We start from the raw sequence: 25398 nt of genomic DNA on the forward strand, positions 1-25398 counted from the left end.
TATTTTTTAATTTCAAGACTGCTGGGTCTATAAATTACTACCATATTTACAAAATTGATACTCGCAAACATGTTTTTTGTTTTTGCTGATGGGTACAACAACAGCCCCCACATGTAAAAATATTTTGTAGCTTCTGAATAATTATATTAAAAAATATAAATATGGGCATAATAGGTATAGTAAAATATATTAATACAAAAGTTATTGTTATAACATGGTGTAATTTCATTAATGACGGTTTATCACCGTGCGAAGCAATCTTATAGAGATATAATATTAATAGGTTAGATGCATTAGTCACAGAATCGTGTTTTGATACTCAATTCTTGTAGATTAGCTAAAATTAATAAGATCTGTCCAAACCACAACTTTCTACATTTAATATTAACCAAGATATCGCCCTTTGTAAAGTCGGATTTTTGACATCATCCACCGCGGTAGTGACACCCTTGGTTTCTTCCACCTCGCTTTCATCAGAGTTTCATGTTAAGTAACGAGTGCAAATGTGCGTCACACTGGCTGATGAAAGGAAGGTGGAAGAAACCAAGGGTGTCAACACCGCGGTGGATGACTTCAAAAACTCGGCTTTTCAATTACTGTCAATGAATTGTGTGGCATACCTAATCCAATCAGTTTCAGCTTTGTTGGGAGGTGTATGTTTACCTCTGACATCGGTTTTGGCGTGATTGCCAAAGGAACTTGTGTTCAGAGCGTGGCGGAGCCATTAGGCTGACATCTAAGGGGGCACATAAAAATTTAGGACAAACAATTTGTTCAATGCCATTAATGTTTAATTTATATTCTGTATTAAAGGAGCGGCTTGACTCACCACTAGGGTGTCCAACTTTAAGGGTCACCTCCGAATTTTGATGATGGTATCCTCTGAATCGTTGACCCCACTCATGAAAATAAGATTGCACTAAAGAAAAAAATTCTAAAAAAATTTTTAAGGGTTGCGCAGGGCCAAAAACCACCCCCCGGAATAGGGCAAAATGCAGAATTTTGCCCATTTTGACGATTTTTTTAACAACATTGTAATTGAGCTAGGGCTCTGAAAATTTCACAGTAAGAGCATATGACAGGGTACTTTAAAGAAAAAAAATTGTTCATGTCATCATGCGTTTCCATTTTTTGCTACAAATCCTCAAAATCGGCTAAAAACGCGAAAATTTCAAGATTATGCAATTTTCTTATATTTTATCTTAATGTTATTGTTCAAGGTATTTAAGGTTTATTGATGTCGTATGGGCTAACGCAAATGTGAATACTTACAAGCATAAGCCTCTGCCTGCTTTAAAACAGCGTACAGCAGTTTCGGCATGGCGCGGCAGAGGGGGAGGAGAAAGGAGGGTTGACTGTCGAAGCCAACGTCGCGCGTTGGCCGACCGCTCGGCTCGGCTTCTTCTGTCTAGTTATATTGCAGTCAAAACAGGGTTGAACTTTGATGCCAAATCTCTGCAAAATCTCCGCGTTTCTGCTACCGATGCCGCGTAATTATGGCTTAATTAGCTTTTCTTCGCGGATTCTTGTGAATTTGGCAGACTTGATTGATAAGCCTGGAACTGCACCCCTGCATCCTACGCCTCTGTGTTGGCGTCGCCGATTCTGGGGGCTGGAAAGATTCCCATATCTCTCGTTAGTACCGGTAAAATCTTGAAAGGGTGAAGACGCCAGAATTGTGACAGTTCAAGTTTCTTTCTTAAAGTTAGTGATGATTTAGTGAATTTTTAAGAATGCCGCCGGGATTACAAAAGAGACACAAATTGTACTTGTTGAAAAATTATGATCGTGACATTACGGGCGTTAAACTACCTAGTATCGATCAAGTATTGCGGTTTCTTTTATATAACGTGCATGGAAAAAATGAAAGTGCTTCTGAAAGTGCGAAGAAAGTTTTTAAGAAACTCATGATTTTTTGGGCTAAAGCCAATATTCCAATAATAGATCGAATAAACTGTGATCGGAAGATATTGAAACTTCATGGAAAGTGGACGGCATTAAGGAAAAATAAACATCGAAGAACTGTAAAGCAAATCACAGCTGAGTCAGACTTTAAAAATTCCCTCGATAATGTTTTCAACATCGCACATCAAAATGCATTGAACATGATAACACTTAAAGAGGATCGGAATTTTTTACTGCAACAGAGAAAACCTGGAAGACCTGGAAGTTTCGCTTCCAAAGATGCTATTTTCCAGAAAAAGGAAAGTAAGAAAACAGCACGCAAAGCTCGGTACCAGAAATTTGCAGAAAAGGAAACACTTTCGAAAAAGCAAGTTGTCCAAACTGTTGAATCGCCATCAAATGCCTCAACTTCATAGTCAGATTCTCAAAAAAATACCGAAAGTTCTTCCAACAGTGACCGTGAGCTGAAAAGAAAAGCACCTACTCCTCTTGAATCACAACCACCTATGAAGCTTAGAAGGAAAATTTTGAATAAATCTGTGATATCTTTCTTGGATAGAAATAAAGTTAGTGCACGGGCAACCACTGGAATAATTGCATCAACTGCTCATATGCTGGGCATAAGCCCGGAGGAACTTCATATAAGCAAATCTGCTGTGAATTGTCAAAGAAGAAAGATTCGTAAAGAAGTTGCGACGTCCATCAAGGAACAATTTGCACCCTCTGCTCCTTTGGTAGTACACTGGGACAGTAAATTGTTGCCCAGCCTCACCGGCAAACAAAAAGAAGACAGACTTGCCATATTGGTTACAGGTCAAGATGTCGACAAACTACTTGCTATTCCTCCCTTAAAGGATTCAAAGGGTGTCAGTCAAGCAGAAGCTGTTCATGATATCCTTCAAGAGTGGAATTTGGTCAAAAAAGTAAAATGTTGGGATTTTGACACAACAGCATCCACTACTGGCAAAGTGAAAGGTTGCAGGGTCGTTCTGCAAAAGAAACTAAACCATTATGTGTTGTACCTAGCCTGCCGCCATCACATTTTGGAACTGGTTTTAGGAGATGCTTACAAAGAGTGTCTGGGTGAGACAACAAGTCCTGAAGTAGAGCTTTTCAAAAAGTTTCAACAGAATTGGCCAGAAATCAACAAGTCGGATGTCAAAATTTATTCAACAGATCAAGATATGAAGAAAAGACTCGGAAAGGACCGAATTAAAATACTCAAATTTGTAAAAACTCAGTTAAAGGTGAGTGTATACATAATTTGCACTAATTTAATGTCCACTATTCTTTTAGGTGTTGGGTCTCCATTTACTTAATTTTGATTATAATACGAATTTTGAATTTATATCTTAACGAAACTTGATTTGATTTTCAATATCATTTGAATTTTAGGGACAGCTCATTGGTTGACAGTAAACAATTATGCATTGAGGCAAGTACATTATTTTTTTATCAGTGAGTTCAAAGAGTAGGAAAGTTTAAATAATGATCAAGAGTAGAACATACTATTATGACGCATAAAACACAACATTGCAAAGAGTGAGGATGGGTTTGACCTTTTTCTTGATTTTACCTTTGAATTTCATGAATTCATACTTAGGATTGTAACCTTTTTGTGCAGGATTTTCAACCACGGAAGGATTACAAAGACCTGTTACAACTGATCCTAATACTTCTAGATCCCAGTGCCACAAAATCAATAACAATTAGAGCACCGGGGGTGTACTCCCATGCAAGGTGGATGTCGTAGGCTCTCTACTGCCTGAGGTTGTGGCTGTTTCGGCATCAGTTCGAGTTAACCGATCCTGAATTAAAAGGCCTGCGAAGAATTTGTTCATTCATCGTTGAAGTGTATATTTTTGCATGGTACTCGTGTCAGATACAAATAGGTGCCCCTCAAAATGATTTGTCCTTTATAAAAAAGTTGATTGAACACAGAGGCATTGATAAGAGGGTATCAGAGGTAGCTTTGACCACTTTTTCGAGACATTTATGGTATCTTAGTGACGAATTGGCACCTCTGTCTTTTTTTGATGAATCAGTCCCTTATAGCGTAAAAAGTAAAATGGTGAAAGCCTTAGAAAATAAAGAAGGCAATGACAACTACCTCAATAGGTTGGTAAAATGTCACAGAATTAAATGAATTTTCATCCTATACTATGGCTGATTTTATAACAAAACAATCAATTAATTTCTTCACCTGCTTAGGTATTGACACTTCTTTTTTGAAAGTTCCACCTCGAATTTGGTCCCAAAATGAAGCTTTTAAAAAGGGGCTATCAATTTGTAAGCATTTGAAAGTAACAAATGACCATGCGGAGAGAGGTGTTGCATTGATCGCTAAATTTTGTGATATTACGCCTGACGAGAAACAACTGCAATTTGCATTACAAGTTGTAGAACATCAAAGAAAAGAACTCCCTAGCATTACCAAATCGTCAGTAGTCAAATATTTGAAAAGAGACAAACAATGAATTTGCCGTTAGGGTCCATTCCCATCAATTTTTGTAAAAAACTTTTTTGATAGAATACAATTTTTGTTAGACAAATTCCACATGACGCTTTTTCTTATTTTTTAGGAGTAAGTACCACTTCCATGAAACATTAAATATGTAAGCATAATTTTCAAAAAACATGTGTAACCTCAATGGAAAGAAAAAGAAAATCTTATGTACCTGTCGCTAGTTTGGCAACGCTGGAGTTACCTAAAAAATAAAAGAGGGGGGGGGGGGGCTAATCAAGGAATGAATTTCGATTAAAGTGAATGTCAAATCACAATTAATGACATGTCTCGTGTTTAATTACACTGCTGCAACTGAAAAAATCGGCAGGAAAAAAAAAGTGCATAAACTTGAAATTTTCGCGTTTTTAGCCGATTTTGAGGATTTATAGCAAAAAATGGAAACGTATGATGACATGAACAAAATTTTTTCTTCTAAGTACCCTATCATATGCTCTTACTGTGAAATTTTCAGAGCCCTAGCTCAATTACAATGTTGTTAAAAAAAATCGTCAAAATGGGCAAAATTCTGCATTTTGCCCTATTCTGGGGGGGGGGGGGAGTGGTTTTTGGCCCTGCGCAACCCTTAAAAATTTTTTTAGAATTTTTTTCTTTAGTGCAATCTTATTTTTATGAGTGGGGTCAACGATTCAGAGGATACCATCATCAAAATTCGGAGGTGACCCTCAAAGTGGGACACCCTTCTCACCACCCTACTTTCTATGCCTTTTCACAGGGACCTGCTTCATACAACGTAACAACCAATTCTTCCTTGAGTTATAGTCTTTGAGACCATGGTTTTCAACAAAAATTATTTTCCTACCTTCTTCAAGAATGCTTTTACAATTTTTATAACAGGAAGTATTATCACGGCATGGATTTGGCTTCATTAATTTATTGGACCCTGCATCTGCGGCCATTTTTTTCATTTGTCTTTTATTAATATGTTTTTTTTTTTTTTCAATTTAGGAGAGTCAATTTGAACCGAATTTTGAGACGATAGAGGAGAAGTTTGTAAAATAGAAGAACTAGGTTTGGTAGGCTCAACAACAGGGTCTTGAAAAATCGAGTCTTGTAGAGTCAGACTAGAAGAAGTAGGTTGGATAAGATCAGCAACTGGATCTTGAAGAATTGAGTCTTGTATAGGCAGAGCAGAGGAACTAGTTTTGTTAAGTTCAAAAGGTGGATCTTGCGGAAAATTTTGAAGCGAAGAAGAATCCGAGGTATCCACAAGAACATGGGTGTAATTACCATCAGATACATGATCCATGACGTTGAAGTCAAAGCTGATTGGCACTCGACTAGCCAACAATGCTTCCCAATTTATTTGGGAATTCAAATTTTCTTTGCCCATCTGGAACATGCAGAAATAGAAATAATAAGAATTGCTGAGAAACTTTTGAATTGAAACTGAATAAAAGCTGAATTCTGAAATATACTGCTTTAATTGTAGAATCAATCAAATCATTAGGGCCTATTACATTGATTTTTTCCAGCGTGTACTGATACAGGGACAAGATGCACTGGCCAATCATTCAAAATAAAGTTAGAGGGAGTACGTGGTAGATGGCTACAAGCCTCGATCAATAGGATGCGTTGAGAGCTCTGTGGGGTACAAATTTCTGCAACGGTATAACCGCACCATCTTGAATCTTTTGGTATTACTTTCCTTTTTGCTGGCCCTTGCAGAGCTGCCTATAGTTAGATCAAAAGAGTACTTTCCTGTTATAATTTCGTAAAACTAGGCTAATGATGAAATAAAAAAATTGTAATGGAAAAATTCTCCTTTAACCCAGCAATATTTTCTTTCTCAGTAAACATGTGCACTTCAAAATTCTGTCTCTATGGTTGCTTTGAGGGCTGTAATTGAATCAGTGAGGATGAAAAAATGTCAATGTTCAGGGGACTCATTAAACTGCACAGTAGCGCATCCATGCGTATTTCCAGTGCATCCATTGCAATTTAGTGTTTGGAGTGTCTTTCCGTACACCTTTTTTGGCACTAAACAGCTTTTTAACACTGACCATTCCACCTACTGTGCAGTTTTTTGAACATTTTAATTTTTCCCAGTTTTTCATTCTCACTGCTTTAATTAGAAGCGTTCTATCCATCCTTTTTGGACAGTGCAGATTGCAGGTTCTTGCATTGACTCTTTGTTGGATGGACTGGGTGGTGGTGGAAGTCGAAAATAGGAATACAATTCATACAAACGTCAGTTTGTTTCAAATGTACTCAAACACAATGTGGCTTGGCTTTTTGAGACTCAATAATGATTGCCATACTTAAAACTCTAGTCAGGTACAAACTAAGTGTAAATGATGAAAAAATTAAGGTTTTAGCTTGTCATGAGAGAGGAGAATCATTCTTCTCCTTTAAAATATCTCATCTATTAGGAATGACTTCACACTTTAATACATATTTTGACTCTACCTGTATGCACATCAATTAAACTCTAACTTCAATTTCTGGGTTCTGCAGACCACTGGAAACTTGGTAAAGATTATAAAATATAGGTACAAGACCAAGAACTCACCTCTTTTCAACTGGATGTTCTGGGTCAGTATTTCAACAGTCCTCTGACGACTGGCTGAGTTGAAGGCAGATCAGTCTTCAAAAAACAGAAAACACAGTAAGCAAATTGGGGATGCTATAGCCGCCGACACTTGTAGGCTGCACTATGTACACGAACTACCACCTTGAACACGACTACTTGTGTTTGACTTCGCGTTGTAGAGAAAATCCAATGAAACCTCCTGAAAAATAAAACAATGAAAATTTCAAGCTGGAAGAAGACAGCACAGGAGTAAAAGTAATGGTTAATAAGTTGCTTCCCGCAATGTATTAGGTAGTTAGCGATGGTGAAACTGCATGAAGCGTATATCAGTTGTAGTGCTTCAAAAATTTCTGCTCCTACTTTATTTCTTTAAAAAGATACTGAACCAACAGCGTGGTCTAAAATTCTCAAAGAAAATTCTTTGAAAAGAGCAGAAGATTACTGAAGTTTTAAAAAAAATGACGTTGAAATAACTGTAAATATTAGCTAGACCACGAGTTCAGAACCTCAAGTTTCCTGACTTTTCTAAGCCAGCATTGATTCCTTGACTTTTGAAGGTTTTGCAGCTCATCAGAAACCCTTTAAAGATTAAAAAGTACATATACAAGACCAATTATTCAACACTTTCTGACTAAATGTTTAGTGCCAGTACTTTCACAGTCCTCTACCGACAGGTTCAGTAAGGTCAGGATCCTCCTCCAAAGACTAAAAAACACAGTGAGGTAGTTGGGCATGGTATAACCCCCAATGCTTAGCTTTATGTACAAGAATTAGCACCTTGAACAAGAATGCTTGTGTTCCACTTTGAGTGGTAGAGGAAACCCACTATAATAATGCCGGCTGAAAACCAAAACAATATAAATTTCAAGCTGGATAAATACAGCAGATTACTGCTGTGGTAAAGAGGAACGCCTTATGAGCATTTATATGTTGTCTGATCTATCTTGATAAAAGCAAGAATTTTAAGGGAAAGTCGCAAACATACTCCTTCCAATTTACAGAGAAGATGATTCGCAATTTTAGATACAATTTTTAGTTGGATAGAAAATTTTGAGGGAAAAAAATTCCATAATTACCTCAAAAATTACTTCTTGATTGGAAGAGATTTGGTGAAGTTCATACAGCGTCTATCCTTATCACAGCAGAGTAGGTTGTTATTGTTAACACATTCCTTGCTACAGTGTTTTGGTTGTGTATCAAAAGTAAAAATGCAGAAAGTGGACGACATAGGAAAAAACTTAGGCATGGTACAACTGCAGACACAGGTAGAATATATGCAGAGGGATTAGCACCTTGACCGAAAACTGCTTGTGTTCCACTTGAGTGATTGAGTGAGCCTTCTGTGATGACACTGAAAAACAAAAAAAAAATAGATTTCAAACTTTGTGAATATGTCCAGTAAAAAAGTAGAAGTAGTTGTTAGCATATTACTAGCCGCAGTATTTTCAGTATGTATCAACAGTGAAACTGCAAAAATGCATATCTTGTTTGCAATGTTTCAAAATCTCTGCCCCTATTTTCTTTCTTTCAAAGGAAACGAACCAATGCCTTGGCAAACCAATGCCAATTTTGCACCTCGGAATAAAGTTACGTTCTTATGTCCGGAAAAGACGAATTATCTTTCAAACTTGATCTGTGTTTAGAAAAATGGTCAACATAAGAAAAAACTCGCCTCCTTCATACTCTGAAGCAGCATCTAACATTTCTAAAACAGATGCAAAGACAAAATAGTTAAATTAATTTTTAAAAAGGTATAAAAATGCACAAGCTCTTCAATTACATGAATGTTACATTCTCAGACTTTTTCATGCATTTTTAATGTTTTTATTTCTGAAATTTCTTATAAAAATGCTTTCAACAAAAGGTTTCTCTCGCTAAGTTTTCGAAACTTGAAAAAATTCAAAATTCAAGAACTTAAAGGCCAAAGTTCTAATTTCCCCGATGGAGCTTGTGGTTGTGATAGAGAATAATTAAATGTTGCGATCAAAAGAAAGAAATCATGAGTCCGCAGCAAAATCCCCCGACTTTTTCAGGTTTTCAATGACTTTTCACGAACTCGCTACCCTAACTTCCGAATCATATTCGATCAATTCTTGCAGACACTCCTGACAGACAAATTAATGTGATTTTTTTAAATCTATCAGAAAGAAAAGAAAGACTACTGTAGCTTCTGACAAATAAGGATCGGAGCATGAGTAAAAATTGAGTACAATTACCTTAGGAGAATGTTTTGGATTCCATTATTCAAATGAGATCCAACTAAGATTTTCGGCCTGATGATGTTTTCTTTTCTGTTTTGATTTGTAATTTGTAACAATCAATTATGAGAATCAGTTACTCTGTTTTCCACATAAGGGGTCCTGGGCACCAAAGAACCTTTTTGTAAACAGCACCTCAATTTTAATTCTTGTGGACAAAGGTCACTTTTGCTTTTCCTGCAGATAATTAAAACTCTTATTTTCAGAGATGGTTTCACTTACCTAATATTTTTCACTTCCTGTTGGGAGCGTCTTTCAGTCTTTTCATCTGTACCGCGTGGAATTCCGCTAGAACCCATGGATCAAACCCGTGGCCATTGATAAGATAGTATTCACCCTTTGTGAACATTTCTGACACAATGAACGTTTCTGACTCTGTGTCTGTCTTTCCTCTATTCTTCTTTTTTCTCTGCAGACCACAGAATGAAATTAACTTATGATAAATGACAAAGATGAATGAGAAAATTTCTCGCTGGTTTAGATGATGTTCAATACAATACACCATCAAAATCAGGTTCATCATTGCATGGAAGTTGCCTTATCACTTTTTTGTTATGCTGGAAGTCATTGAGGAAATTTCTAATACACTGAGTAATCTTTTAATAGACCACTAAAAAGACCAAGTGCGAATTTGCACATTATAACACTTGTTTTCTGTCATCAAAATTTTATGTAGAACAATTATTAAAAATAACTCCTTATCAAGACATTAACGTTTTTCAATATACGTATTCAAACTTCCTACTCATAGGAAAACCATGATCTATTTGAGATAAATTGCACACCTAACATTACTCTCACAGTCTCAGAGGTAAGAACACCGAACCTCAATCTCGGAGCTTAGGCTTAGCTGTTGGATGTTGTTTACACTTTGAACAACGCAGGGCGAAGAAGGAAAGCTGTTTAGTTAAGAAGCCTACAAAAACTTGTATACAAAGCTCAATTTGATTCAAGTAAACTCTTGTTTTTCTTGAGAATGGGAAATTTTTTGTGACCAATGCTAAATAAAAACGCTGACAAATTTTGTTTAGAAGCTTATTTCAGCCTTTTTCGTTGCTTGAATGTTCAAGTAATGGGCCTGTTGCACCATTTTTTTGTATTGCTTGAATAGAAAGAACTAAGGCTCCTGATGTCAGAGGAATTTTCCCGGAGTTTTTTTTTTCACCGGAAACCCCCAAAAAATCAACTTTAAAACGCCTTAAAATTTGGATTTTCAAAACGGTCACTTTTATGCGGTAACGGATCCGCCATACTTGTGACGTGAAATGGTTCGACAGACGTGGTCTGTTCATCACTTACAATGTATTCTCCCATAAGGAATTGGTAGCGGCTTTTCGAATGCAAATATCAAGTCAATCTATGATTTTTTGAACAAAAGGGAATTCAGAAATGGATTCCACTTACGTTTAAATGGTTAAAACCTTCATTAGATAAATAAGAACCGACAGGATAAACCCTATTTTAAGGGAAGACTGTAGTCAATGGGCGATTGTTTACATCTGCTTAGTGAAAACAGACATGAACATTAGCTCAATATTTAGCCATTTTCATGAGTTTTTACTTTTTTGTCACTATTTGAAGGTAAGTTTCTTTTGTAAATCAATTTTTTAGTGCCTTAGGATCATGTTAAAAGCTGTAACGGTACACATTGTTACTTATTAATTCAGAACATACTCCGGCAGTCCAACGCTCAAACCTGGGTGTAACGAGTCACTTGTTATTTCTTAATATTTCACCCTTCAATGTTTCACTGAAGACACCAAAATGATAGTATCAATCATTGATGATAAAAAAAAAAAACTTACCTTTGACAATACTGATGAGATGAGGAGACCGGTATGTTTTAGATGGAGGCAAGGAAAGTAGATGTAGAATCCTTCTTCCGTTACCAGACTTATCGATTAATTTTTCCTGTACCAATAGTGTTACATTGATAACACACATGAATTTAAAGTAACATAAGTTTATAAAACGTGGGAACGTTCTGAATGATATTGAGATGTTTGTTGAAGAGTTAAGAATGATTTACACGCATTGAAAGAACATCAATGGTTTGAGCGTTGGACTGCCGGAGTGTGTTCTGAATTAATAAGTAACAATGTGTACTGTTACAGCTTTTAACATGATCCTGAGGCACTAAAAAATTGATTTACAAAAGAAACTTACCTTCAAATAGTGACAAAAAAGTAAAAACTCATGAAAATGGCTGAGTATTGAGCTAATGTTCATGTCTGTTATCACTGAGCAGATGTAAACAATCGCCCATTGATTACAGTCTTCCCTTAGAATAGGGTTAATCCCAACGGTTCTTATTTATCTAATGAAGTTTTTAACCATTTAAACGTACGAAGAATCCATTTCTGAATTCCATTTTGTTCAAAAAATCATAGATTGACTCGATATTTGCATTTGAAAAGCGGCTGCCAATTCCTTGTGGGAAAATACATTGTAAGTGATGAAAAGCATAGAGAAAAAAAAGGAGGTGTTTGCATTTCGGGCATTTTGGAATTTTTTTAATGACGTAGGTCGGTACAGCGACTTTTATCATTGATTTTCTTGGAAATGGTGTAATTTATGGAAAAAAGTCATTCTATAAAAAGTGCTTGAAATTGTCTCATCAGTTGATTTAAGCAAAAAATGGAATATTATGGTCGGTTTTTCATACTTCGAATTCCAGATTTCGCTGGCCAGGTTGTACCGACTTACGTCACAGGGTAAACAAATCTCAAGATGCGAACACCTCCTTTTTTTTCTCTATGGATGAAAAGACCAGGTCTGTTGAACCATTTCACGTCACAAGTATGGCGGATCCGTTACCGTGTAAAAGTGACCGTTTCGAATGGGTCGGTTCCAAAAACAGCTTTTTTTGAGTTTGAGAGGTCATTTCAAGTTTATTTAGTAGCACCATCGTTCTTTTCATGAAATTTGCCATAGAAATCAGGCATCAATTTGTAAATCCCAGCACCTTGCAACAGACCCATTGCGCATTAGTTCATTTGGTGGAGTTTCATAAATCATAAGACCTGCCACCTCATGATTATTTGATCCATCAATATTTGTGAAATTTTTTTCATCTATCGAATACTGCAAGTGTTTTTGAGGGTATTGAAAAACAGATGTACAATCGTGAAAATTAGTGGTCCTGAGCCAAATTAAATCAGTCAATCCACAGATGAACCAAACCCATTTTTTTATGTTATATTTTGCTCCTTAAAAATGGCCTTTACAAGTTACAAAAAAGGCACTCAAGTCATGTACATCACAGTCCTATAGATATTACAATTAACACAGAACAAGTCAGAGAGAGGAAAATGGAAAAGAAATTCAGAAAAGCAATACTAACCAAACTAGACGGATCATTTGTATCTAACTTGTATACTCTTTGTTATACCAAAGGCCGAATCGGATTGCCTTTGTCCAAAGGGATGGGTTCCCACGCTTTTGCTAAAACTTTATCTAGAGACACAATGTTTTCTCGCTCTGAATTTTTTCGTATTCTGAAAAGAGATTAAATGAAGAAATCATTAAATCATGATTTGAGGGGGAAAAAATCAAGTTTTGTTTAAATTTATCAGCACTGTTGATTTATAAATGGATGAATTCTTTCTGATTTTACTGAAGAATTTTTTCCTTAAACATAGCTGCAGCTATTTTGAACCTGAGCACATTGTCATGTTATAAAGCAAAAAATGAAAATAATTCGAGATTACGTTTTTATTTTCATCTTTTGTTTAAAAACCTGACAATGGGTACAAGCCTGAAATGGCTGTAGTTTTTCAAAAGGAAAAAAGTTAACAGTAAAATCAGCGAAAGAAATATTCATCCTTCACTGAAAAAAATATTTATCATGACAAATGTTGCTAACCTTTTGAAAAAGACTTTTTGAAAGAAATTATCCTTGGAAACAAACTCATCACTGTAAGATAAAAATAATATTTTTACGCTTATGATACAGCTGGGTGTTTTGATCATTATTATCAAGAAATGATTGATCTCATAAAGAAAACCATCCATACTATTGTGACGCTTTGTGTCCGGGTTGTTCTGTGGGACTCTGTTCATTTTGTTTTGTCCCGTTTATAATATTTAATTTTATTGCTTTTAATTCCAGTACTTTCTTTATGTATTTGTGAACAAAGTTCTAGCTTTCTTTGAAGGACAGCATTATGTTGATGATATTTTCCGATAAGATAGCTTGTAGTTTCCTTTCGAGTTCTCTTTTTTCTTTCCTGAAAGCGTCACAGTAAATTTCCTCCAATAAAAACATTATTTAGGTAGAAAACTATGCATATTTTTCCTTGGTGTTTCAGATATTTTGGATTTACTTGCCAACATAATAGCTTGTTCAGCAATTCGTAATTCTTGCATTTTTGGAAACTAGAGAGTGCACAGAGTTCACATGAATTTTCCCCGATTTTTTTGAGCAATATTAACCCACGAAATACGAGTCCAAAAGTCCGTATTTTGTGCTCCCATTTAAACGCGCGCCGCTTGGCCCATCTCAAAATGGCGCCCATTATCTCCGTCCGGCGGTGGCCACACTTTTGACCCGGCGTGCCGGCGAGGTACCTCTGCATGCCTCTGCCGTGTGTGGGTCGTGTAAACAAACGAAGATTGATAACACAAATGATCCAAACAACTCGAAATCTCTTAATTTTAATTAATTTCAATCCATTTTCGACTTCAACCAAGCATTTGGCAATAATATTCATCGTATTTTACAACCAGGAGCCACGGCCTATCGGCTCATTTTAAGGTGCATTCTGAAAATCAGTCTTACAAGTCCAGTGTCCAAATCCAGACTTTCTTCTTTTACTGTTTTTGACCATTCTCTTTTCATTTTCGCCTCAAATCAAGTGTTTTGCAGTTTCTTTGTCTTAAGTATGTGGTCTTGAATTCATTCAAGAGTTAGAAGTTCACCATTTATTTAGTATTATAAGCCTTTTGACCTCTCAAGCTTTACCGATATGATCTCATGTAGTTCAAGGTTTCTTTGGCCCAAACCAAGTGATTACACATCTGATGTGTGTCTTATGGCTCTTCAAATTCGCAGTTTAGAACTAAATCAGAGACTACAGTTACTTAATCCAGTTCTGCTCTCTTGTTCAATGTTTTTCATAAGTGTTTGTTCGTGTCTGTTCTTTATAAGTGACCACTGTAGTGCATATACACAGTTATGCTATCGGTACAGGTATTATTTCTTGTTTTCTTCAGTCAGGACTTTCTCTTAAGCGCAATAATTTACCAAAGAAATTCACCTAGTTGCATAAATAATTTGGTGTATAGATATTCTGTTAATGTCTCCTTGCGGTGATGCAAAGTTTCTGAGATCTGTCACAAGTGGATTTTGCATTTAGACGGTCACTCTTGTCTGATAAAATTACTGCTCTAGCAGCTTCAAATTTATACTTTGATCTCTGATTCATCACTAAATGACACTCTTGCGGTGTCATTTATCTTTAATCAGTTCAAAGCTATTTCGACAATAAATCATCAAAGGTCCGATCGAAGAAGGAATTTTCTGGTGAGTGCTGTGGCTGAACGGACATCACAACTCAACTTTCAAAAGCATCAACTTATAAAAATTTATCAGGAAGTGGTAATGGTAAGTGGAAATCATGTTAGTGCTCGCTTCTTTCATAAGCAAATTGTGCGCCTAAAATTTCAAAATCTACTCACCTGCATGTATATTTGAAGAGGAATACGACATGATATGTAGCAGGCTACACTTCATCTATGAATACTACGTACATTTGCCTTGAGAGCATTCTTAGGAAACTTCCACAATTTTTAGTTTTGTTCCTGAGAGAAAATTTTGAGATGACTCTGCTGATATTCCCAGGGTCTTTTCAGAAATTTTGTACTTCATAGGTATCATCAAGTACTTAAGTATCAACAGATATTGTACAAGACAGAAAATTTACTTGAGGATTCCTGCTAGTATGTTGTGTTTCCTGCAGCAACAAGGCTTATCATATTTCATGGAATGAAGTAATCAAAAACTACTTCCTTACCTACAGCTTCGTCAGTTTCATGTCTTTCTTGAGTGAAGAAATTATTTTTTTTCTCTCTATTTAAGAATTCAGGGTGAATCAAACCTGTCCAACAAAAATTTTAATAAAATCCCTTTGTTCAGAAACACCTAAGCATCATTTCAATGTTAAAGTTGCCGACCATTCTTGTTAAAAGTCCGAAAGTCGGCTGGTTTACTGAATTTCTCAGGTACAGACGGATGGAAGGATTTTGAAAAAACATAGACTTGCATCCTCCCATAAGAATAAGTCAGGAACATGGTTAAGGTTATCTGGGGATGACATTTTTAACATTTCGTTGCATGATTTTATAATCGAAGAGAAACAGTAAGTCTGAAACTTTGTAAATCTACGTGAGTGGTTTTCTAGTTAGGCTATGACATTGATATGCTTGTTTTGTTATCAATTAATCTCCACAAAGGTAAGCATACTTACAAAAACTGTTCCACAAGAGATGCAAATGTAACTTGTGATACCTAAGTGACTTTACAAATCTTACCTGTTAAACTACCAGCTGCCCGATTATTGAAACTATGTCAGCCCGACATGAAAAGACATAGCCCTATCATATCCATGCAATATATCCGAATTTGATGTCTTGTCAGGTTGCTCTAATCCTTCAATAATCGGCCTGCTGATTAGTTGCCAAATATTTTCACTTCCAGACGAATGATCATGTCTTAGTTGATGCTTTCGATAGTAGAGTTGTGATGTCGGTTCAGCCGCAGCACTCACCAGAAAATTCCTTCTTTGATCGGACCTTTGATGATTCATTGTCGAAATAGCTTTGAACTGATTAAAGATAAATGACACCGCATGAGTGTCATTTAGTGATGAATCAGAGATCAAAGTATAAATTTGAAGCTGCTAGAGCAGTAATTTTATCAGACAAGAGTGACCGTCTAAATGCAAAATCCACTTGTGACAGATCTCAGAAACTTTGCATCACCGCAAGGAGACATTATCAGAATATCTATACACCAAATTATTTATGCAACTAGGTGAATTTCTTTGGTAAATTATTGCGCTTAAGAGAAAGTCCTGACTGAAGAAAACAAGAAATAATACCTGTACCGATAGCATAACTGTGTATATGCACTACAGTGGTCACTTATAAAGAACAGACACGAACAAACACTTATGAAAAACATTGAACAAGAGAGCAGAACTGGATTAAGTAACTGTAGTCTCTGATTTAGTTCTAAACTGCGAATTTGAAGAGCCATAAGACACACATCAGATGTGTAATCACTTGGTTTGGGCCAAAGAAACCTTGAACTACATGAGATCATATCGGTAAAGCTTGAGAGGTCAAAAGGCTTATAATACTAAATAAATGGTGAACTTCTAACTCTTGAATGAATTCAAGACCACATACTTAAGACAAAGAAACTGCAAAACACTTGATTTGAGGCGAAAATGAAAAGAGAATGGTCAAAAACAGTAAAAGAAGAAAGTCTGGATTTGGACACTGGACTTGTAAGACTGATTTTCAGAATGCACCTTAAAATGAGCCGATAGGCCGTGGCTCCTGGTTGTAAAATACGATGAATATTATTGCCAAATGCTTGGTTGAAGTCGAAAATGGATTGAAATTAATTAAAATTAAGAGATTTCGAGTTGTTTGGATCATTTGTGTTATCAATCTTCGTTTGTTTACACGACCCACACACGGCAGAGGCATGCAGAGGTACCTCGCCGGCACGCCGGGTCAAAAGTGTGGCCACCGCCGGACGGAGATAATGGGCGCCATTTTGAGATGGGCCAAGCGGCGCGCGTTTAAATGGGAGCACAAAATACGGACTTTTGGACTCGTATTTCGTGGGTTAATATTGCTCAAAAAAATCGGGGAAAATTCATGTGAACTCTGTGCACTCTCTAGTTTCCAAAAATGCAAGAATTACGAATTGCTGAACAAGCTCATTGTCTGAAAAATTGGAAGAAAAATAAATACAGCTTTCCCAATAAATTCATGTTTTATTCAAGAAAGTTTGCCCACGCCTGAAAGTTCATTCAGCGTTTTATACTTACTTATGCCGTCACTCGCGTTCTTTTTCAGTTTCATCTTGAGAATCTTTTAAACTTTCAAGCGAATCGTTCATGGGAAGGTCCATAGGCGGAGGGGTTGGCGGTGGTGTTGGAGGAGGCGGGGACAGAGGATTGTGTCCGTCCATCATTGAGTGATCCATGTCATTATTGAAAATTTCCTCATGGACAGGATGCTCGGCAGCCTCTGAGAAAGTCGTTCAAAAATTACCACAATTTATTTTTATTGATATTGTGAGGACATGAAAAGGGATACAACCTAAAGAGTCGAATCTGGAAATATGCTGGGAATTTACAGAGGAGAACTTTACATTACAACATAGATTTTTCAGGAAAAAAATAGATCAACATACCATTTAATTTCTCTTCAATATCCCAATAACCAAATAATCTTGTGCTTAGGTGATGAAAAGTTGTGAATCAATTTTTGTTGGATTATTTCTACCGATCACAGCAGAAAAGAATTGGCAACCTCCACTGATGTTTCTTCAAAAATCAAGGGTAACTTATAGTTAGATTAAGACGGGAATGTTTATCAGGTTGGTATGAACATTTTTCCACATGAGATTGTTGGCCCCTGATCACAGTAAAATTAGAGGGTTTTGTTAATGTAGGCTTCATAATAAATAGCAGAGTGAAAATGCGGAAAAAATGTTTTAAAGAAACTGCATAATACTGAATATTATTTGTGGAGGCACTCAATGCAATCTTTATACGTATGTTCAATGTATCATACAACATTTTTTTTTTTTTTTTTTGAGAAATATTGTGAGTTCAGCAGTTGCAAAAATAAACTTTACATGACAGCGTGCTATTAAAGACAGATTCTGTTGCAGCCAAACTATGATACAATCGTTTTTGAAAAAAGTAAAATGCACCGCGTTTAATTCTTGAGAAAACTAAATGAGAGGGAAATCACTCATCTACCACAAAATAATTTATTTCAAGCCAATAGTTCAAGATCAAAACTTACTTTTGATTCGCAAGGAGGTGGGAAGGACAAGTTTATCTGATTGCTTTGCTAATTTGTCCTCTTTCTTGTCTAGTTTCATATCAATATTTTATCTAAAAATAGAAAAAAAAACGCAAATTGATTAGGATAGGAAGTTCCATTAATAGAAAACTTGACTTATCGATAGAAAGAAGATTCAACTGATTGATCAAAAGAGGAGTTGAATGGTCCATGGACAAAGGATTTGCCTAGTCAATGGAGAGACTTCTAGTCAATGAAACAGATGATCCAACTTATTGATCGACAGAGAATTTGATTGGTTGATCGACAAACAATTTGACTGGTTAATCTAACAGGTCAATGAATAGACAGTTTGACTAATGGAATAATAGAAAATTTGATCAGTTAATTGACAGGAAAGGACACTACGAAATTGTTCCCACTCTCTTCAGTGGCACTACCTGAAGTTGCTAAGCAGGTACGCTATTCGCAGTATTCCAATATTTTTCAGAAGTTCCCTAAATTCCTGACTTTTCTGGGCGACTGTAAATTCTCTGAGTTTCCAGGTTTTCGAAAAACAACAGACGTTTTCGCATACGTCGTTTCAATTGAGGGCTTTGGATGACAAGAATGCTAAGAGCAGTATTTGCTATTTCAAGAGTAGGTTTTGAAAAGTTCAAAGTAGGATGGAGCCTCATGGTGGAGAGAGAGTTCAAACTCAGTTTTTGATGTTTAGAGATTGGATTTTGGTGGTGGCTGTTTCACAGAATATATTCTAGGACTAGTTTTAGTTTAAATCATTTATATCTAAAAATTTTCAAAAGTTGCACTCATCCCCCTTGTCTCCCAAGCCCTTCCATTGAATTTGCTTTAAATTTAAGTTCCTAGAGCTCATTTTTTCTAAAAAGATTTGCTCGTTCATCTAAAATGATTTCCTTAACCAAACCCTCTTTGCTGTACAGACGTAAACATGCACAGCTTTGAAAACTTTGAGCGCCATTTCCTTAAAACTTAGAAGCTTAAAAACTTGAAATCCACTGTTTATGCATATATGGCATTATATACTTTCTATTGGTGAAAATATGAACTACAATTGCATCAAATTCATGACAGATGACGGACGCATCTATGCATGAGAGAGGGCCTTAAAGCGCCTCAGACTGCCATGTGTTTGCCAACTTGTTTGGGATGTACTGGCGAATCGGCGATGTGTGCCATATGTTTCCTAACTTGGTTTGTGGGATGTACATGGCGAATCTTCATCTAGTGCCTATTGAAAGAGTAAAGACCCTGAAAAAATACTTTGATCACTTACTTCATGGTAGCAGATAAAGCAAGCCGTATGTTCATAGCTCTTGCCCAAATTGAGTCAACATTCTTGGCAAAGATAATCGATGAATTCTGAATCACCATCGCAGCTTCAGCAAAATTAATTTCTTTTACTGCTGAGGAGTTATGGTAGAGGTTTCTAATATTCCTCATGTATGCCTCCAGGTACTGAAAAATGTATTTGACAGGTAAGCGAAATAAGTAAGTATAAATAATTTTTTCTCAGCTTTGTCATACCTAAATGCATTTTGCTTCTCTTGCAGGCTTTTAAGGTGCACCTCATGAGAGCCTTGATAAGCTTTTCCCTTATTCTATAAAGCTCTTTTTTTTTTATCAAATTGTGGAGTGCTGCAATAAATTTAAATATTCAGTCACCAACACACCCACCACTTTCTTATGGAACCATGTAGTAGAAAATGGAACACTGGACCACCCTTCTGAGGTGTCTTCAAAAATTAACATGTAAAATTGTGCAGCCAAGCTGCGAATTCAAGAGATGGTGAGTGCCAGAAAGAATAAGTCATCATGAAGGCTATATCTTGAAATCTGACACCGAATTTTAACTTAATACCTTGTAAAATTTCTCTGCTTCAGTTTGACAAACATTATAAAGCAAAAATCTGGAAAACAAGACGCACATCAATTCTGCATGAATGAAAGCTGGGAACTTTTTTCAACCTCTTTTGGATAATGAGCAGAAAGTTTAACACCAATGCATTAGAAGAATGTAAATCTTATCATTGGGAGCTTATCAACCTCCGGTTTAAATTTGAATAGTAAAAATGGTTGAACTGACCAGGATATGATTATAATTTCCACTGGTGCAAAATTATTTTGAAATTATTTCCTTCACTATAAATTAAATCCCAATATTCCTTTGAAGAGCATTCATTCACAAGGTTTGATTTTTTTTTTTTTTTTTTTTTGGAAAATGTACCAGTCAAATGGAAAATTAATCTTGGTAATCAGGGTGAATATTTTTGTTTAAGCTATTTAATGTCTTTTGATGATGAAATGTAATTCATATGTTGGAATATGGTGGTGAAGAGTTGTTGCTTAAGAACTATGGCGATGACCTAAGAGCAAAACCAGGTATCTCTGTTTGAACGTTGCAGACTCCCTGACATACTTTATGTTCTTTTCCGAAACTTCATAACTTCATAACTTCTAAAACTTCATAACTTCTGGAAAGTTTTCTTAATTTTTCTTCACTCTTATAATTAGCAGAATACTCTATACAAATTTCAAGTCATAAAGTTGGCTTGCTTCCCTTCACAAAAAAAAAAATAAATAGGAACAGAAATTATGAAACACTGCGATGGAGACACATAATTTCTCACTTTGGTGTACAGCTTCGACATAACTTTGTTCACACTTTAAACTAAAGTTTTCCTCCATAAAAACACAATGTTCTCATACCTATCAAAGTTGTACTAAGTAGATTACAGAATGTTGGTGAAAAAACGATGGACTAAAAAGTTAAGGGACATCTTTCCATTATATTTGATGCATTAGTATGCATAATGTTAGTCATTATTCCCGCCTGTAAGCTGTGTTTAAGCTGTAAGTGGTTGTTCAAAAGAACTTGTTAATTTAAAAAGCAAAATTCTAAATTTGAAATTAATTTCTTGAGCCTGCAACATTTTAGGAGGGATCTTTGACAGGTTTTGAACTAAAATTTAAGAAAAAAAGAACAGAAAAAATATGAGCTATTGGTCCTAAAAATTATTCCAGTTCTCATTGATTAACAAAATTATTTTACTTAATGAACAACATTTATAATTCATACCTGACACATATCTACGGAGGCCAGTTTGGTAAAATTGGTTGCTTTGAAGAGCAACTCATGCTCAGAGATATCCGTTGCTTTGAAGAGCAACTCATGCTCAAAGATATCCAGTGGCTCTGGCGCCATTTTGATATGTTTTTAAATCTGTAAAAAGGAGAAATCTACATTAGGAAGAGGGCAACAAAATTCTTCGGGCTTCTTTTTTTCATGTACCTGCAATATGATGAGCAGGTTTTTAATTTGTTGCAAAGGCAACCTTCCGAAAATAATACCACTCACTAAGAGACTAATCGATTTTTTGCTGACTACTTTTACTTGTGTAAACAGTCTATAGCAGATCATTTAGCCAGTCGTACAGTGCGGAGAGTGATACAGTAAGATTACTGCTGAAGTTGCTACCTCAGACAGGAGTTTAACTCCTCTCAAATAAAGTTTACAAAGATACAAAGAATATGGCAAAATGCTTTAGTTCTTTTTGAATTAATTTAAGGTCTCTACATACCCATTCTGATCAATTAAAAACGGAGAGTACACTGTGAACCGAAAATAAATATTCTTGAGTGTTGCACAAGTCAATACCAGAGAAGGTTGACGGTGGAGAGTAGATAAAATTGGTCAAATAACTTTATGCCTTCAAGAGAAAGGACAAACTTGTGTAAAACTATCAGAAGTAATACTGCTAACTTGAGGTAGAGGTGTCGTCAGCTAAGTTGGCACTTGAATACATAGCATTCGCAAGCAACTACAATGTAGTAGTCCAACAGAAATCAAGGATTGACTAAGCTCACGATCAGGCTGCCGTCAATCCCCTATAGCTGTTGGACAATTGCATCTCAATAGACGCTATTAGTGGCACGTCACAAAAAAGCGTTATACATATCGATTTATTCGCATTATAGTAGCATTGAAAGAGGTTACGCCAATGTTATTGTATGGATCCAATTCGATACAATGGAGAATCCCTATGATGACTTCACTACTAATATCATCTATTGCTTGCAAGTGGAATGTAAACAAGTGCCAACTTAGCTGACGACACCTCTTGAGAGCAGAGTAAACAGGTAATTGTGAAAAATTTAGGGTTGAAACAATGGAAATATAACATAGAACATAAGAGTGGAAGGATGGGGCAGTCTTGCTGGTCTCAGAATCGTGTAACGATACTTTATTCTTGCAGATCAACTAAAAATTATAAGATCTGGCCAAACAGCAAATTTCTATGTTGAATATTAACCGAGGTATCTCGCCTTTAAAAACTCGACTTATAAAGTCATCCACCATGGTAGGAAATATCATGTTATGCACTTCCGCAGTGGATGACGCCATAAGTCAAGTGTGTCAAGGCCAAATATCTCGGTTAATAATCAAGGTACCTAGAGAGTTGCTGTTGGGACGGATCTGTTTACTTAATGCTGATCTACTAGAACCACGCATCAAAACATGATTCTGTTAACAGCGCAACTGGCCCATTGAATAAAGGAAGAAAAATGATCATGGGAAACAAAGGCTAAGCTATCGATTCGCAGGGAAGAGATGGTCTAGGTGAGCTTTCAAAATGATGAAATTGGCCTCTTTATCACAGCATGACTACATGCAGACAAACTAACTCTTTCCTTTAGAGATTAAACGACATGAAAGTGAAAGAAGGAAAGAGTTACAGGACATACGGGGAATGAGGAAATTACAATTCTTGAAGAGGAAATTCAGGCGGGAAATACCTGCAGCCTGATTGTTGATATGTTTTGTTTGTCGGATCGACATAGATGACATAGGTTAAAAGACGGAGCGTGATTGGTCGGCTATGTCTCATCGCTGCTTTATCAAGCCTTTGTCAGGTGGAATGATCGATATACTGTCGGAAACTTAAGAGGTGCCGTTAGCTTGTCGAGAGGTCAACCCGACATAGACACGACAAAGCAGCGATAAGACATAGCCGACCAATCACGCTCCGCCTTTTAACCTATGTCATCTTTGTCGTCCCGACAAACAAAAAATTTCAACAATCAGGCTGCTGGCAATGGAGTCCGAACTAGGACCATCAATAGGTGTAGCAACAGTATTCACAGTTCTTGCTATTTGCAGGGGATTGGGAAAAAAAACCCTGTAAAACACTCTTCACTGTGCTCAGAAGTTCCTTCTTTAAAGGTAGCTTCAGTCTCACACACAGGAATCGATCGTTGAAACTCTTATCAGCATGCCCAGGCCTAGGGGATCAAGGTCTTCCAGGCGCAAAGCTCACACATTCCTATCTTGTCCTGGCATACCAACAGAGTTTCAAGAACCGGTCTGCATTCATTGATTGACTAGATAAGATAAGAGGAGATAAAGAAATAGCTCTTGGTCCATAGCAGAGTCTCCAAGACAAGAGTCCAGCAACAGACAAAAAGACATTTTTCGTCACAGGAGTCTGATGACAATTCTACTGTAACATCGTAAGTTATGGGAACATCACTACGAGAGGAGTCAGTAGTGTAAGCTTCCTCGATTTAGTTGAAAGAGAGGCGATTGAAAGCAATACCAGAAAAACGACTCGTTCACTCATACCTATGAAGATCCACTCAGAACTTCGGTTTCTCCACACTTCCCATGGCTTCTTCTTGATTTTCGTTGACCCTGGGGTTAAATCATCGTCTCGAATTGGTGAAATACTTCTAAATGAGCAAAGAAGATGACAGTTTCAACGGCTAATGATTAAATAAAGTAATATTAATTGAGCGATCCAGAATTCGGCACCGGCACCGGCGTGGTAGAGCTAAGAAAACGTGCATGGCTGGCGCCATGTTGAATCCTAACAGCTGAACAAATATCGAATATCGTATCGCATGCGACTACTCGAATATCGCACTATCGATTCTTTACCATAGCTTCTTACGGGGACACAGCTATAGTCGATCGTTCACGAAGTTTGGCAAAGAATCCACCTCAGCTCCGTTCTTCTCGCACCGGCTCACGGAGAAAGGCCGCGGCTAGAATTCTTACGATCAGCGACCTTTCTCCTCATTTTACTTTAAAACTTTCAATCTTAGAGGAAAATGTCATAGGACCCGAAATAACGGCCGTAAAATTTCCTATCGGTTCATTACACAACATTTTCGAAAAAATAATTTTCGTGACCAAAAATAAGGGTTTTAAAAAGGGCGCAGGCAAAAATTCTTATGATCAGCGACCTTTCTCCTCATTTTACTTTTAAACTTTCAATCTTAGAGGAAAATGTCATAGGACCCGAAATAACGGCCGTAAAATTTCCTATCGGTTCATTACACAACATTTTCGAAAAAATAATTTTCGTGACCAAAAATAAGGGTTTTAAAAAGGGCGCAGGCAAAAATTCTTATGATCAGCGACCTTTCTCCTCATTTTACTTTTAAACTTTCAATCTTAGAGGAAAATGTCATAGGACCCATAATAACGGCCGTAAAATTTCCTATCGGTTCTTACACAACATTTTCGAAAAAATAATTTTCGTGACCAAAAATAAGGGTTTTAAAAAGGGCGCAGGCAAAAATTCTTATGATCAGCGACCTTTCTCCTCATTTTACTTTTAAACTTTCAATCTTAGAGGAAAATGTCATAGGACCCGAAATAACGGCCGTAAAATTTCCTATCGGTGCATTACACAACATTTTCGAAAAAATGATATTCGAGACCAAAAATAAGGGTTTTAAAAAGGGCGCAGGCAAAAAATGTTATGATCAGCGACCTTTCTCCTCAGTTTTACTTTTAAACTTTCAATCTTAGAGGAAAACATCATAGGACTCATAATAACGGCCGTACAATTTCCTATCGGTTCATTACACTGAATTTTCGGAAAAATGGGAGAGGCGATGGAAGGAATACATACAAGAAAAACGACTCGTACCTACCTGTGAAGATCCACTCTAAATTTCGGTTCCTCCGCACTTCCCGTGGTTTCTTCTTGATTCTCGTTGGCCCTGGGGTTAAAGCTTCGTCTCGAATTGATGAAATACTTCTAAATGAGCAGAGAAGATGACAGTTTTAACGGCTAATGATTCAATAAATTAAAATTAAT

At 36.5% G+C, this 25398-nt stretch overlaps 2 protein-coding genes across 5 annotated transcripts; one reads left to right on the forward strand and one right to left on the reverse strand.

The window, feature by feature from the left end:
* Positions 1–263: 263 nt before the first annotated feature.
* Positions 264–4462, forward strand: LOC140224337 (uncharacterized). The gene is made up of 2 exons (XM_072298960.1): positions 264–3152; positions 3530–4462. Exons 1-2 carry the CDS (start codon positions 2412–2414, stop codon positions 3656–3658), a joined length of 870 nt encoding a protein of 289 aa, XP_072155061.1. The 5' UTR covers positions 264–2411; the 3' UTR covers positions 3659–4462.
* A 509-nt stretch (positions 4463–4971) lies between these two features.
* LOC109030775 (uncharacterized) lies at positions 4972–24123 on the reverse strand. Of its 4 annotated transcripts, XM_072298962.1 has the most exons (10): positions 21871–23128; positions 21369–21512; positions 19566–19747; positions 18272–18363; positions 17284–17485; positions 12564–12717; positions 9443–9629; positions 8039–8313; positions 6942–7161; positions 4972–5762 (listed from the first exon to the last, which is right to left on the reverse strand). In XM_072298962.1, the coding sequence occupies exons 7-8, from the start codon at positions 9517–9519 to the stop codon at positions 8079–8081; spliced, it is 312 nt and encodes a 103-aa protein (XP_072155063.1). In that variant the 5' UTR covers positions 9520–9629; positions 12564–12717; positions 17284–17485; positions 18272–18363; positions 19566–19747; positions 21369–21512; positions 21871–23128; the 3' UTR covers positions 4972–5762; positions 6942–7161; positions 8039–8078. The 4 variants fall into 4 exon arrangements, with proteins under 4 accessions (XP_072155063.1, XP_072155064.1, XP_072155065.1 ...); XM_072298963.1 differs by lacking the exons at positions 4972–5762; positions 6942–7161; positions 8039–8313; positions 9443–9629; positions 21871–23128 and adding an exon at positions 23913–24123; XM_072298964.1 differs by lacking the exons at positions 4972–5762; positions 6942–7161; positions 8039–8313; positions 9443–9629; positions 17284–17485 and adding an exon at positions 17652–17875 and having other exon boundaries at positions 21871–23126.
* Positions 24124–25398: the final 1275 nt, after the last annotated feature.

This window comes from Bemisia tabaci, chromosome 3, assembly GCF_918797505.1.
Source record: "Bemisia tabaci chromosome 3, PGI_BMITA_v3".
Taxonomy (NCBI): Eukaryota; Metazoa; Arthropoda; class Insecta; order Hemiptera; family Aleyrodidae; genus Bemisia; species Bemisia tabaci.